Here is a 14,024-nt window from a genome sequence, read left to right on the forward strand (position 1 = left end):
ATTGCCAATATTGCATTCAGTCGAATAAGATAGTTGTTTCTCGAGCAAAATACCTTCTGTTCACCCCCAGCATACAGGCTTAGCACAGCCCATTTCAGACTGGCCTCCTCTGCTGAGCTTTAGAGGTTATCAGTCTTACCAGGTTGTCCCTGCTCGTATAATGAACCATCCAGCCCTCCTTCACTACAGTGGAGCTCCGCCTCTTGGTGTGTTTGATGGACTGGACCACCCGCATCAGAGGTATGTTGGTGCTAGTGGAAGGACTAGAGACACACACACAGATAAAAAAGAGATTTTTTTAGATTAATATCACAACTGCTTACTGATTTAGAGCTCTGTGTGATGAAAGAAGCTCGTCTGCAGTCCGGTTAATGAAACCTTTTATGTTTGCTTTTCTAAGCAGCCGGTGTCTGGTGGGTCTTTCCTGACAGAACTCCTGCACAGGACGTGATGCATTTTATGTTTGCAGCAGTGGTAACACTGCTGGTGTAGGATAAACACAGGAATTGGGCAGGCAGACCTGGTGGTTTAAAACATAACCACAAAGTCTCCGGTTTGAATCAGGACGGTGACCTTTGCTACATGTCTTTCCCCTGTCAGTCTTCACTGAACTTGTCCAGAATAATAAGAGAAAAAACAGACGTGGGGAAGCTGGGATGAGCAGTGACAGGCTCCACGGCTACAGTAAACAGTGCCACCTACAGAGATGAACACGCCATAAAGAGGATGAGGGCAAACAACACGTGAATCATGAGTATCTTCTTACCTGATTGTCTTGATGGGCTCTTCGTCCTTCTCTCTATCCAAGAAGGGCGAATCCATGTCGAACATTCTCTCATCTGGCGTCGACGGTTCCTCTGGGTCGTCCAGCCCTCGGCCACCGTCCATATCACTGCTGTCCACCTCCATGGTATCCATGGTAGTGTCTGAATCTGGGCCCGGGCTGGCTGGCTCTGCACATGTACATGAAGTTATGATAAATGTTTGAAATCAGAAATATTAACAGATAAGCCACTGTGACTGTGAAATGTTGCGTAGAACTCACCTCCATTGAAATCCACCTCCCCTAAACAATCTCTCGGTACCTTTGATGCACACCGCTTATGGCAGTTGAATCTGCAGTCTACAAATAAATAAAAAATACACAAAAACAGATAATAATCAGTGAATTATTGCAACAAAAAAAACATTGTAAAATCAGCCCCCACTCTCTTCATACTGTATGTAATCCTACCTTTACACTGCATGCCCTGGCGAAAGAGGCCCTTGAGCAGACGCTTGCAGTACTGGCAGATAGTGGGCCGAGTGTAGGTGTGAATGGCGAAGGTGTGCGGCACCTTAACCCGTCCCAGCACCATCTTCTCCATCCAGATGGGCCTGCCGCTCCAGGACAGGATCCGCTTCCCGGCTTCCTGATGGGACCTCTGCTGTGTGGGGGGGTTTGGAGGGGATGGAAAAAAAGAAGGGGGAAAGATGGAGTGATGTTAGGAAGAATTAAAAACCATATGCATGAAGGAGGCAAAGGGGGGAAAGAAAGGAAGAGCAGCCTCAAAGGGAGTATGTGAGTGATAGAGAGAGACAGAGTGAATAATGACATGGCAGGAGAAGAGAAAGAAACCAGTGGAAAAGGAAGTCGCTCAGAGTTAGCATGACTGTGCATAGTTTACATGATCCCAGTGGTCGGAATAAGGTTATTAGATTTATCATGTTTTACCATGTATGAGCATTTGCTCCTGATTTTATATGAATAAATCGAGCTGTCTGGAAGCTCCCGACAGAAACAAGAAGGAAGCTTCTTTTTTCTTCGTTTTTTCGCCAGCAAGTGAGCAAATACGTAAACTTGGACTTCAATGGACTTTTAATGCCATTAGCATAATTATATTTCCTGATGACCTTTCGTGGGGACACAGACGAGAGGAGAATTTTCAGTGTGGGCTTATGCAAAAAGCTGTTTCATAAGACCTCGCTAAGGATCTCTCCACAGAGCTCAGCGCAGCTCAATTCAATTTTCTGCATCAGTGGTGTTCTACAACAGGGCCCAGGAGATTCACCCATGGAAAAGAGCCAAATTTGATAAGTTTAGAAACGTTTAACGGCATGCAGATTGACTGCCTCACATTCTTGGCCAATCCACCTGGCTTCCAGTCTGATTTAGGATGATGTCAAAACTCCAGCCAGCTGATTGTGTGCGTGAGAATAAACAAGACATGATGAAAACCTAGTATCTGGTTGGACCAGTGTGTGTGTGTGTCAGAGAGAGAGAGAGAGACTGACTTGAAAACTGTTGCTGTAAATAACTGACGTCATTGTGTCGGATGCATTCTGCCTAGTGTCAGCTGGTTTCAGACATTCATCTGTTTGCTTCTTTCCTTCTTTCTGTGCTCACATCTACAATGTTTTAATACAGTTGAATACCCAATAAATCTGTTCTCATTTATATGTTTTTAATCTGTCAGTCAAGTTTGATATAGTGATTCAGAACTTTAACTTTGAACTTTTCCACAATTCTGCTCTGCTGCCAGAATCCTGATTTTATAACATCTACACATAACACATAAGTTGAAGATAAAGTATCTGCTGTGACTTTGGCCATATTTATTTATACTGACTCTCACAGAGCACAGTCTCTGTCTGGGAATCAAACTGCTGCTCCCCCTCTCAGCGTCTCACTGAACAGAGTACAGAACATTACTTGTGACTCCCTCCCTGGTTCGTCCAATAAAAGATAATAAATAATAATAAATAAATGAATGAAAACACCCCCTAATAGAGCCAATTCATTTTGAAATAGCAATGAAAGTCAATGGGAAAACTTCATTTGGAGTTGGGCTCTATCAGGCAGTCACAGACGTTTGTGATTACAGGGTTGGCCCCACTGTTGTTGTTCAACCCTCATTCAGAAGATAAGCAGGATTTTTTTTTAAACTTCTTTTTTATTGTATTTTGTTACTTTGCATAGTTTAGGGTTTGTCTACTTATATCTATGAATCATACTTCCAACCAATCAGGACTCACCTCCTCCAGGACGACCACGGCATTCTCAGCAGGTACCGGCCTGGGGACAGAGAGGGACGGCGCAGGCAGCGAGACATTGGACAGTCGTCTCTTCCTGACACCAGTGCAGTTGTTGGGGATCTTAAAGGCGCAGCGCTTGTGGTAGTTTAGCCCACATCCTTAAAACAGGAACACACAGATGGCATCAATGACAAAACACCTATGAAAACAGCACACCGGCCCGAGAGGTGAAAAACATATTTCACTTTGCACATCAGCCACAAGATGGCCCCACTGATGAATAGGCCTGTATGAGAGAATTTATGATTTTGTGTTTCACTGGTAGATAAATCAGCTTTTTCAATTGAATTCATGGTCAGACGGGACTTCAAAACGCAGCCTAATGACAGGAACATGAAAGCGTATGATTCTAATCTGATCCAACGATGACAAAATAATGAAAGCGAGGCAGCGTGCCATAACTCCACTGGGATCTGAATGTCAAGCATTTCACTGGCTCCAGTGCCCGGACCAAATCTTTCTTGTTTGCTTGTATCTCTCTCTGATACATTCTTAAGGTCAGAGGTGTTGTGAGTGTGTGTGTGTCTGTCTACAGTCTGGATTTCTAATAGTAAATCCATGAGATAAAACAAAAGGTCTTAGAGGATTTGAGAAGAACAAAGTGTTTTGTAGTTTTCCATCCAGGTGTGTGTGCATGTGTGTGCGTCTAACCTTCACATTTGAGCCCCTGCCGGACCAGACCCCATAGCATCTCCCCACAGTAGTCACAGAAGGTGGGGGCCTTGTAGGAGTGGACAAAGAGGGCATGGGGTCGGATCTGGAAGTCTTCAACTGTTGCTTGAGCTAGAAACAACACACAAGTGGTATAACTAAAACTTGGCAGCAGCAAAACAAATATGGAAAATGGTTTTTCAAAGAAAGCTGAAGGATAAAAGGGAAAAAAAATCAGAAGAAATGATGACAAAGGAAAAGAAGAGAGCAGCCATTTATCACATGTATCTGGAAGCTATTTCATCAGGTTTTAATATCAAAGCAATATCAGACAATATGCAGGCTCACGATGTGTGCATTCTTGTGTTGTGGGAAAATATAGCGAAGAAGAGCTCCACTGAAAGTGAACTCTCTGGTGTGAGTGCTGTATCCACAGTGCTGCAGTAGAGGGCATCACATCTGCAGGGGCACTACTTGAGTTTCATCATTTCTTGTATCAAAGTGAGAGGGCACACCCATAAGACACCAGAGAAATGCAGAAAGGTCCTGTTATATCTGTCTATCTTTGTTCTTATGCAATCATGAGCGAATCCAACAGAGCTGAGGATCCGTCTCTCTGTCTCTTTCTCTCTTATTCTTCCCTTATTTTTCTGCTGCGTTGTGTCAAACAGACGCTGAGCTCACTGCTGGAAGCAAGACTCCATTAATCATGGCTGTGAATCATCAGAGATGTGAAGATGAGTAAGATACGGTGGTGACTGCTGCCAAATGTGTGTGTGTGTGTGTGAGTCTGAGTGAAGCCTCTGTTCTCTCAGACTCTGCATTAGTAAGTGTTCCTGCACAATCATTTGACCAGGGACCAACAAGGGAATGGTTAATCTTTACACACAGGTTAAGCAGCAAATCCTGTGGCTGTTGGTGTGCATGCATGTGTGTGTATGTATGTGTGTGTGTGGCAAGGGTGATGTCATATAGTGTGTGTTAGTTCATTCCCTTTGAGGCGATTCAACCCAACACATTTTTCATTGGACAAGTGTGGACATTCTCAGCTGTTGTTGCTGTGATGAGATACAGACAAACAACAAATATGACATTAGGCCAGTAAAAAGAAAAAAGAAAAACGCTCTTTGTCAAGAATCTGCTCCATATAAAGTAAAGAGAAAACATCCTTGAAGACAGAAAACAATTAGAAAAGAAAAAAAAATTGTAAGATGTCACAGAATTCCTCTGAGGCAATAAATAGCCAGTCACACTGAATCAATCTGATCTGTTAATTTGACAAAGAATGCAACATTTCCACAGTCGAAGGTTAATGTTGAGGTCAACCCAAATAAAAAAACAAATATTCATTTTACGCCAAGTGAAGTTTAAATCTCTGATATATTCATATTTATGCACAACAAAGACAAATCAAGAGATGATCAGAGAAGACTGGGGTGGTGTTCTTCTCCGTAGAAGATACATCTGATGGTTGATGGGGTGAGGTTTCGGTAGTTTGGCTTTTTATTTGAAGGAGCTGGGGCAGGTCACATGTCATGGGGTAAACATAGCTCCCTGGTATCGGCACATGAAAGGCAGCATTCATCAGCTTTTTCACACACGTCTGCAAAACAACCGGCTGCCTCTGAGCAGTCACAGCGTTATGTAATGCTTGTCGCGCTTGTTAGCATCAAACGGCGCCAAACATAAACTCGACACGTTGTTTTTCGCGGCGCTTCTCACGAGCGGAGAGGCTCACATGAATGCGCTATCTGTTTGCTTTTTGAGGCTCCGGGTTTCCATTCGCAGGCCACAAGTTTCCATCTGACAAAAACAAGTTTGCCATATTTATGACAAACAGAAGGTGTTGTAAAATATCAATTTCACATCGCCGGCAGCGGTCGAGCGAGGAGCCCGGCCTGTTGTGCAAGTGGGTGGGAATTTTCTAAAGGGAGTGAAAAACAGAACAAAGGGACAATCGGTCAGGGCCAAACCTCAAGCCTCATGGGCCGAGATGGCCCGCGCTGTGTCCGCTGCGTCCAGGGCCGCCCCGCACATCAGAGTGTGTTTACACTCGGCGGGTCTACTACAATCACTTACTGCAGGAAAAACAAGCCCTCTCCTTTGAGCCCGCAGCCAAGAAAAAGCCACTTCTGCCTCCCTCTCGCAGCGAGAGAGATATTCGGATCGTCTCTCTCCCACAGCCGCAGAATCCCAGCAGCAGGTTGGTTAGGGAGCGCTGGGTAAAAGAGATGACAGGAGACAAATTGTGGGGCAGGAAAGGTTCATATTTTCTGTGAACCAAATGAAAGGCTTTGGGAATGTGGATCTCTCAGCTCGTGTTTCTCAAACAGAGATCCAGTGCGTGACATAGCGGAGCCCCTCTCATGAAGAGGGCCAGCTTTATTCAGTGTGGGATGAAGAAGGAAAAAAAAGAAAACTGGGAGTGTTGCTGTATGTAGCAAATCTTCTATGACGCTTTTTTTTATCAAGGATATCTCAGACCGTAAACTGTCTAGCTCCGCTGGTGGAGCTTCCACCTGCGGATGGATTTGTAGAGGTAGGGGAGGGGGATTAGAAGAAGAGAGCGCAGAGGAGGGAAAGAGGGAGCAACAAAGACTGACACAAAAGAGAGCGCAAGACAAACACAGACAGTGAGAAACAAAAAGAAGGAAGTTCTCCAGTCTTTAGTCTACATTCCTCAGCTCTGATGCCTGAAGTATCCTCAGATCCTGAACCTATACAATCTAAATCCCCCGCAAACAATACTCGGAGCCCAGGAGAGAGGAGGAGATATCCAGCACAGGTGGTGTCAGGTGCTTCCTCGTGGAGGCAGATGGAGCCAGAGAACAGATTAGCTCTGAACAGATTCTCTAAGCCATTTGTTGGTCTCGGCTCCGCGACAGGAAGCTGATTCAAGAAAAAAGAAAAGACTAAACACCTGTGAAGCCGATATTGAGGTGGACAAGCTGGTGGAAAACTTCGAGGAGGAAGAAAGAAACAAAAACAGAAGAAAAACAGTCATTTGTCATAAGAAGCAAAGGCAGATGAGTTAATGAATGAGGTGTTGAGTCATTCCCTTCACAAGCACCGAATTGCACAAGAACCATATTAAAAGTCTGTGTCAGGGAGTGCGGATGACTCTGACAGCAAACATCTGACCCACTGCTAAAGTGCCCTTGAACAAGACACAACAGGCAGGGTTTTACTGGAAGGTGTGTCGGCTCTGACGAGGCGCAAAAAATGTAACAAGGGAAGCTTCCTCCAGTTTATTAGCGTTTGGGCAACTTTATAACTGTGTGGTGGAATTTTAGGTTCATTTTTCTTCTGTTTTTGGAAAGAAAGGAGCATGACTTTCAGCCTGTTTGTGTTGGACTTGGAAAAAGACTGGAACAAAGCTGGGCCAACAAAACCACTGTATTACAATTTGTACACAATATTCAGCTCACATGAGCATAAAGAGATAAATGAAGAACTGTCAACTTCACTGTTCTCTACAGCCTCTGCCTCTTCCCCTCATTGAAACACATGGGTTAAACAGCTGGGTTTCTCTCTCATAGATTAAAAACAGCACAACTGATGTTTGCAACTGCTTTCAAGCTACCGCGTTCATTAGATGATAAATTAAATATCCCCGAAGCCTCTGTGCTCAGGGGCTAAAAGTTACCTAGATGTGTAATTTGAAGTGAGGAACACTGTGACTACATGATTAGAACTTCTTGTTCGTTCTATTTGCCAAGAGCAACAGTTCCCTGTTCTGTTGAGTCAATGTTTTTTCTTTAACCTCACAAAGATACAATGAAGTAGCAATTCATCATTTTAGTGCAGCTTTGTCCGTGTTTTCACTAATCTGAGATGCTGCAGGACAAACCGTGTGCCGAAACTGTTTTGAGATAGTCAAGGCAACACAATAAGAAACTAATCTGTGGCTGCGGAGGAGGAGGTTACGTACCAGACAGCACCACCTCGATGAGGTCTCCTTCATGGATGTCCTCCGCCGAGGTCAGCCTCTGCAGGATGTTCTCGTCGTTTAAGTCGTGGCGGAACAGCAGGATTTTGTCGTACATGCCAAAGAAGCCGCACTCTGGGAACTGGGAAGAAGAGGAGATGAGTTAGATGATATGCAAAGTAGAGATGCCGGTGAAACTCGGCCAGATGTGTGAGCACAAGTGGTGGCTACTACACACACACACACACACATGACATCATTTCCAGTGGCTTACATCATGATCAATATGAGTATTTGAACTCAGTGGCTCAGGGAGAGAGCTCCTGCTCCTTTCTTCCCTTCAGAGACTCATAAAGCCCAGGTGTTCTGCTCTACGCCTGTTTTATGACTCATTTATTTCACATTGTTTCCATTAAAACAGTGAATTCTTAACGCAAACCTGGAATAATCATGATAAACCACTCAAACAACGCACTCTGTATGTTTAAACAAGTCCGCACAAAGAAAAAATCTGCCTCTGGCCAGGAACCTCCGATTCAGCCGTCGCCGTCAGCGCTGATGTCTGGGCCAAACCAAACCTAGACAGACCAGGTCGTGAACTGGAGCTCGGAGCACCAAACGTGAAGTCACGTGATCACAGAAAGGAGGGAGGGGGCGAGAGGAGGAGGGTGGGAGAGGGAGACGCTGAGAAGGAGGAGGAGGTAAACATCCTGAGAGGAGTAGAGGAGAATCAGCGCACAGGAAGTGCAGCGCCAGTCAATACTGAGTCACTTCCTGTTCTAAGGGCAGCCCGTAGCCTCCTGGAGAGCAAGGGTCCTGTCAAAAGCATAGGCCTACAGCCTGGAGACATACATACACATGTGTATCAATGTATGTATGATATATAATGTAAATATACACAAAAAAACTGATTTCAAATGAAAGGTTGCACAGCGAGTACCAGAGGAAAAGCCCTCATCTCCTACACACCACAACACGGTACCCATCAACAGGGGATGGATGTTCAGATCCTGAACTCAGGTTTTGAAGCTCAGGCCATTTCACAACAAAGCATCAGCCCAAGTCTCAACGCTAAGCAGGCTGGTGCTGTAGGATCCACCAGCTGTTTCCCCCTGAACCAGGGTCACACACAATGGGCCACGTAGAACAATGCCACAGTGGCCCAGGAGCACAGGGGCTGGCACAGCATCTGGGCACGGGACACTAAGACACCTGCAGCCTTTAAATTGCCAAGAAACACAATTACAGAGACAGTGAGACAGATTGATGGCTCGGGGAAAACACGGGCGTATTATGAGATCACTCGCGTCAACAAAAGCCTGAGAGGAGTGGGACCATCAGAAGGTAAGAGGCCGACAGCTACAGTGGGTTTCTCTGGGACAGCAGAGGGGGAGGGACAAGAGGCACGGACAGAGAGAGACGCTACGACGCAGCAAGTGGTGCTGATGATCTCCCTGTGGAGGAGGACACGTCCCTTCAGGGATCAGTCAAGTACATCAAAACACAAAACATCTCTTCTTGTGCAGCGATTGGCTTTTCCCATGAAAGACCCACCAGGCTCAGAATAGCAAGCATGGACCATCTATTTAAAAAAAAAAAAGAGTGGACTTTCCCTTTTAATAGAAGAAGCTGTTCAAAATTGAAACGAGGTTGACTTTAATTCACGCCACATTCCCTTTTTTCAAAATTATGTCTTTAATGGAGATACTGAGGTTGTGCTGCGGTGAAATAATGTGTCAGACAGACACTATCAAAACAAGTTCACCAAAGATAACACTTAATCTCTAACCTGTACTGTACATCTAGGTTTGCCTGTGTCAGAAAGATGTTGATCTAAATCGTATGGACTAAAAAAGAGACAACAACAATAGACAAATGCACAAACACACTTTGACCAACAGTGATACTGATGAGCTGATAACACTGTGGTGTAAACAAACCCTCACACACTCTGCAGGCTTGTGGTGAGTTCATGTGCTAATGTGTTTTGAAGATACATTGTGACAGTTCATCTATTGACCCACACCCGACACCGACACCCCACGCCCCACACATCCTTCCTTATGTTATGACGTTATAGCTTCCATAGGAGTGGTAGCTTGCCCCCTGTATGAGGATTATTACAGCTGTGTCACAACTAGTTCAGCATCAGATTGTCATATTCAGTCACATTCTGATAGTGAGGTGTAATTATTGTACTATTATACTCTTGTTTTGTATTTTTGTTGTTAAAGGGATAGTTCAACATTTTGATAATTGTATAGTCATGTTTTTGAGGTAAATTAATGCAAAACCGCTGATGCGCGTTCCTGTCGAGGGCAGTTTTTCGGTCTCTGTTTTTGCCTCTGCTTTTGCCTCGAAAACAACTCTGTCTCATAACGTTCCGTTATTATCTCATAGCGTGGTGAATGTGCAGGGCACAACTCGTCCACAAGAGCGTTTTGGAGTTGTTGGATTGTGTATTTGATGAGTTTGATGAGAGAAACCAAGAAATCCCATTAGCCTCTGTAGCGTAGCTCTGAGCAGCTTGCGGCTCTGCTCCGCCGTTCTAAAAATAGCTTGCACCGACAATTAAAGGTAACAAACCTACTCCTAAAACTATAAGGACTATGGCAATGGGCCAATTTTCCAAAATGTTGAACTATCCCTTTAATAAGGACCCCCTTGAAAATGAGATGGCATATCTCAAGGGGCTACCCGTTGAAACTAAAGTCACATAGAGTAGCAGAGAAACAGTTATGCACAGCTCTGAGTGAGGCACAGGGCACGTGCCTGTATAATGGAACATTTCCAAGTCCCCCCCACCCCCCCACCCTCCCTCCTGACATAGCTGCATCCTAAAGTCCTGTCACTCTCTGAGGTGATTAATGGTATGTGGCCCGAACCATCACCATGCCACAGGCAGGCCCGGGGTGGCGGTGTGTGTGTGTGTGTGTGTGTGTGTGGGAGGGGGGCAGGGGTGGTGGTGGTGGGGGGGTGGGGGGGGTATCCTTCCTGAGCCGGCTGCAGTGTCATGGTGGGGTTTTCCTCCACTCGCCTGACACGCCTGCTCTCCAACACACACACACACACACACACACACACACACACACACACACAAAGACACACACAAAAATTGTGGTCCATGCCCAAATCCAGCCAGCTGGAGTCACCTCCTCCTCTTGGCACCTCACGCAACACTTTCCACTGGACAGAACAGGGTCCCATTCCAGCACAGCAGCATCTGCAGGCCAGCATGTAATGACTGTGAGGGCAGAGGACACCGCTTTTTTTTCCAAGGTCCATTAAAGCAAGAGGAAGCCCAGAGAGGTAGCAGAACAATAGATTGGCAGGTTTGGGGCACATTTTAACAGTATTGTTGTTCAGATCACACACAGATTACATTAGAATTGACGGTTTAACCTGTATGTATGTGTGTGTGTGTGTGTGTGTGTGTGTGTGTGGGGTGGGGAGTGAATGCATAAAGCAAAAGATCCCTATATTCACACATTTCTCCTTCCTGCATGTAAAAATAAATCGTCCACCGCCTGTACACATATGCACCCTCACACACCATCACCCACACATGCTGCTGCATACATCTCCCCAAGCCCGTAGTGACTAAGCATGTCTTTTGTCATCTCCAAATCCATTCAGCCGAGCAGCCGCGACCACACACGCACACCAAAGACCCCGGCGAGGAGGAGCAGTGTGTGAGGTCCACAAAGTCAGGCTGGAAGGACGAGTGGAAAGGGGCTTTGCAGTAGTAAGCTTTTGTTAAACGAACTAATCCGCCATTGATAAGCTAAATCCTGTTATAAGGAAAGAGGGCGAGAGGCAGGAGGGAAGAGGAAAGACGGGACATGGTTTGGGTGTGGGAGCGCAGATCTGGAATATGGTCCCGTTTCACTGGGAGCCAAAAACAAATGATCTCAAGACACCAATGAATAAAAAAAAAAAAAAAAAGGGATCTGGTTTGAATAACCAACTGTGCCTTTTGGCATTTAAGACTGTTGCTGATGCTTTCTCCTCTGTGGCTGTTACTATCAGTTGCACCATAAAGCTGGAAATGACAAATTGGAAATGAGTCATAATTCATTCACGCAGGCTAAATCAAACAATAAATATGACATTAACACCTGGCGGGGGACGGGAGTTGTGGCTTGTTTTTGAATGTTCCACTGAATTTCTTTGCTATCACACTGAAAAAAAAAAACACAGAAGTAATGTGTGGAGGCTGTCAGTCACACGGGACAGTAAACGCTCTTATCGAAACAGAATAGCAGGCACATGATTATGCGGTGAGACATTTGAGTTTCTGTGCAAGTGCGATGTGAGGCAGAGGTGGGTGGCCAAAGGGAAGCGGTGCTGAGAGCGGTGCACAGGTTCTGACAGATGGCCATGTGATTACAGTAAGGAAAAGTATGCTGCTTGACCTCAGGCTGCCTCACACCTTTATTAGTCTGGCAGGGAGCCACACAGATGTGGAGGACGGCTACAGTGTTCCCTGCTCCGGAGCAGCCTGCATGAGCAAAAGGTTACACACATGAGGAGCTTCATAAACAACATACCACTTAGAAAAACAGCCAGTCATCGTGCTTTCCTCTGAGGAAGTAACACAGCTAATAGGCAGAATGGCTGCTAGATGAGCTGTTATTTTCTTAAATAATCTTTCAATCGTTTGGCCTTTAAAAGTTTAGAGATTATTGAAAAAAAAGTTTAAGAAGAAATAATAACTGCGACCACAGTTTTGTAACGTTCTAAATTATCCTCATCAAATTGCTTGTTTTGTTCAACTGATGCATTAAATTTTCTCATCTGAGAAGTTGGAACTCAGAAATTATCGTATTATTGCTTTTTCAATGATGAATAAAAGAGTTGCTTATTATTTTTCTGTAATTATTTATTCAACAAAAGCATAATAAATAAATCCACATTTATTATTTTGTATTTTTCTTAAATTATTAATAGACTTAGTATTTTAACATTTTTCAACAATTTCATCGTTCTCCTCTTAGTTTCTCTCAGTCAGCTTTTTATTCACACAGTTTCAGACCATCAACAATAGAGCTTTTCATACTCTTCAAAGTGGACGCATTTGAAAATGTCAAGTTTTGTAATGCGGGAAAGAAAAGAGAGAGTTTTCCACAATATTGTGTGATTGTCATGTGACCACTGCCGCTGTGTTTTTCATGATGTTGACTCGCTGGCCTCTGCCAGTCTTGATTCCTGCTCTGTAAATCATAAATGTGACACAGCCTGAACTTCTCAGTCAGATAGAAGTTCAAGCACAAATGTTCATTTAGAAAAATACGGAGAGTTGTCACTATACAAAATGTTTTTACATAATAAAAAGATTATGAACAAGGAGTTTTATTTCTGGTGGCAAAGAATTTCCATAATATCTAATTTTTTTTTATATGATTTCCCTCTAGATCTCTCCAGACTGTGTGAGATTACTGAGTAACTAAAATTGTTTCTGCCTGTACCTACACATGAATGTAAGAACTTTACTATTGTTTTGACATTTCATTGTGGAGAGACAGATCTAAAATGAAAGAGTGGATGGAAAACAGTAGATGTGTTTTTTGCCCTTATGTCCATTCGGCTGCAACGATGACTGAGCAACATTCACACCACAACAACTTCTGGGATGTCCTCAAGCAGGCAACTAGCCCCAAGGCCGAAGACAAACAAGTTTTGGTCCTGCTCTGCTCCCAGGTGTGCCTGTGCAGATTAAATAAGTACAAAACAGTCTTAAAGGATTATCTATTATCTAACCTCCCTCCAGAGGACTGAACTTAAATATTTTCATCTAGGTACAGGGTTCTTGTGAAACCCTTAACCAGAGTCAGGAGGTGGAGGGCCCTTCCTCGTTTAGCTTGAGGTGGAAAGATAAAGAGTGTCACAAGACCAGTATGATACAAGGTGCTTTTATTCAGCAGATAAATAAGGCTATTGACTGATAACCCTGCAATTACTCAACAGAGCAGAGACCCAGATCACAGCGCCCCAGAGACCTACATGAGGAAACACAAGATGTTGATGTCTCTTTGTTTTACACACAGACACCTTAGCAGGAGACCAATAAGACCAGAGCTGTGCCACATATCCAGGCTTGCTGCTTCATTCCTTCAAGCCAGCCTTGATGAGTTATTATGTATTGCAGATTTGATAGATAACATGCTGCATCATCACACTCCTCAGCCTGTCATGAAACCATGAAGTTCCACTGAGCCATGGTGAGGGTTTCACAAATAGGAAAACATTGTTTTATGTCAAAACAATGGGGAAACCATTGTTTGACTTTGAGGTGCACGTCAATGCCCACAACAGAGGAAAATGTAGCTACTTCAAGAAGGCGTCAAACGAATGCATTGGAAAATCCAAT

The 14,024-nt window shown here is 44.3% G+C and overlaps 1 protein-coding gene across 3 annotated transcripts in view; it reads right to left on the reverse strand.

Annotated features, from left to right (window-relative positions):
• Positions 1-14,024, reverse strand: part of prkd3 (protein kinase D3) — a 38,664-nt gene that overhangs the window by 11,411 nt on the left and 13,229 nt on the right. For 2 of the 3 annotated variants that reach the window (XM_085768327.1, XM_085768329.1), the window contains exons 3-9: positions 7,658-7,796; positions 3,727-3,858; positions 3,016-3,173; positions 1,235-1,427; positions 1,046-1,123; positions 767-953; positions 140-263 (exon numbers count right to left, since the gene is read on the reverse strand). In XM_085768327.1, coding sequence (XP_085624453.1) covers positions 140-263; positions 767-953; positions 1,046-1,123; positions 1,235-1,427; positions 3,016-3,173; positions 3,727-3,858; positions 7,658-7,796 — 1,011 coding nt within the window. The remainder of the gene's footprint in view (positions 1-139; positions 264-766; positions 954-1,045; positions 1,124-1,234; positions 1,428-3,015; positions 3,174-3,726; positions 3,859-7,657; positions 7,797-14,024) is intronic. The other variant, XM_085768328.1, reaches the window with a different exon arrangement.

The sequence above is a fragment of the Trachurus japonicus genome, chromosome 22 (assembly GCF_045865225.1).
Source record: "Trachurus japonicus isolate A0001 chromosome 22, Traja_1.0".
In the NCBI taxonomy this organism is placed as follows: domain Eukaryota; kingdom Metazoa; phylum Chordata; class Actinopteri; order Carangiformes; family Carangidae; genus Trachurus; species Trachurus japonicus.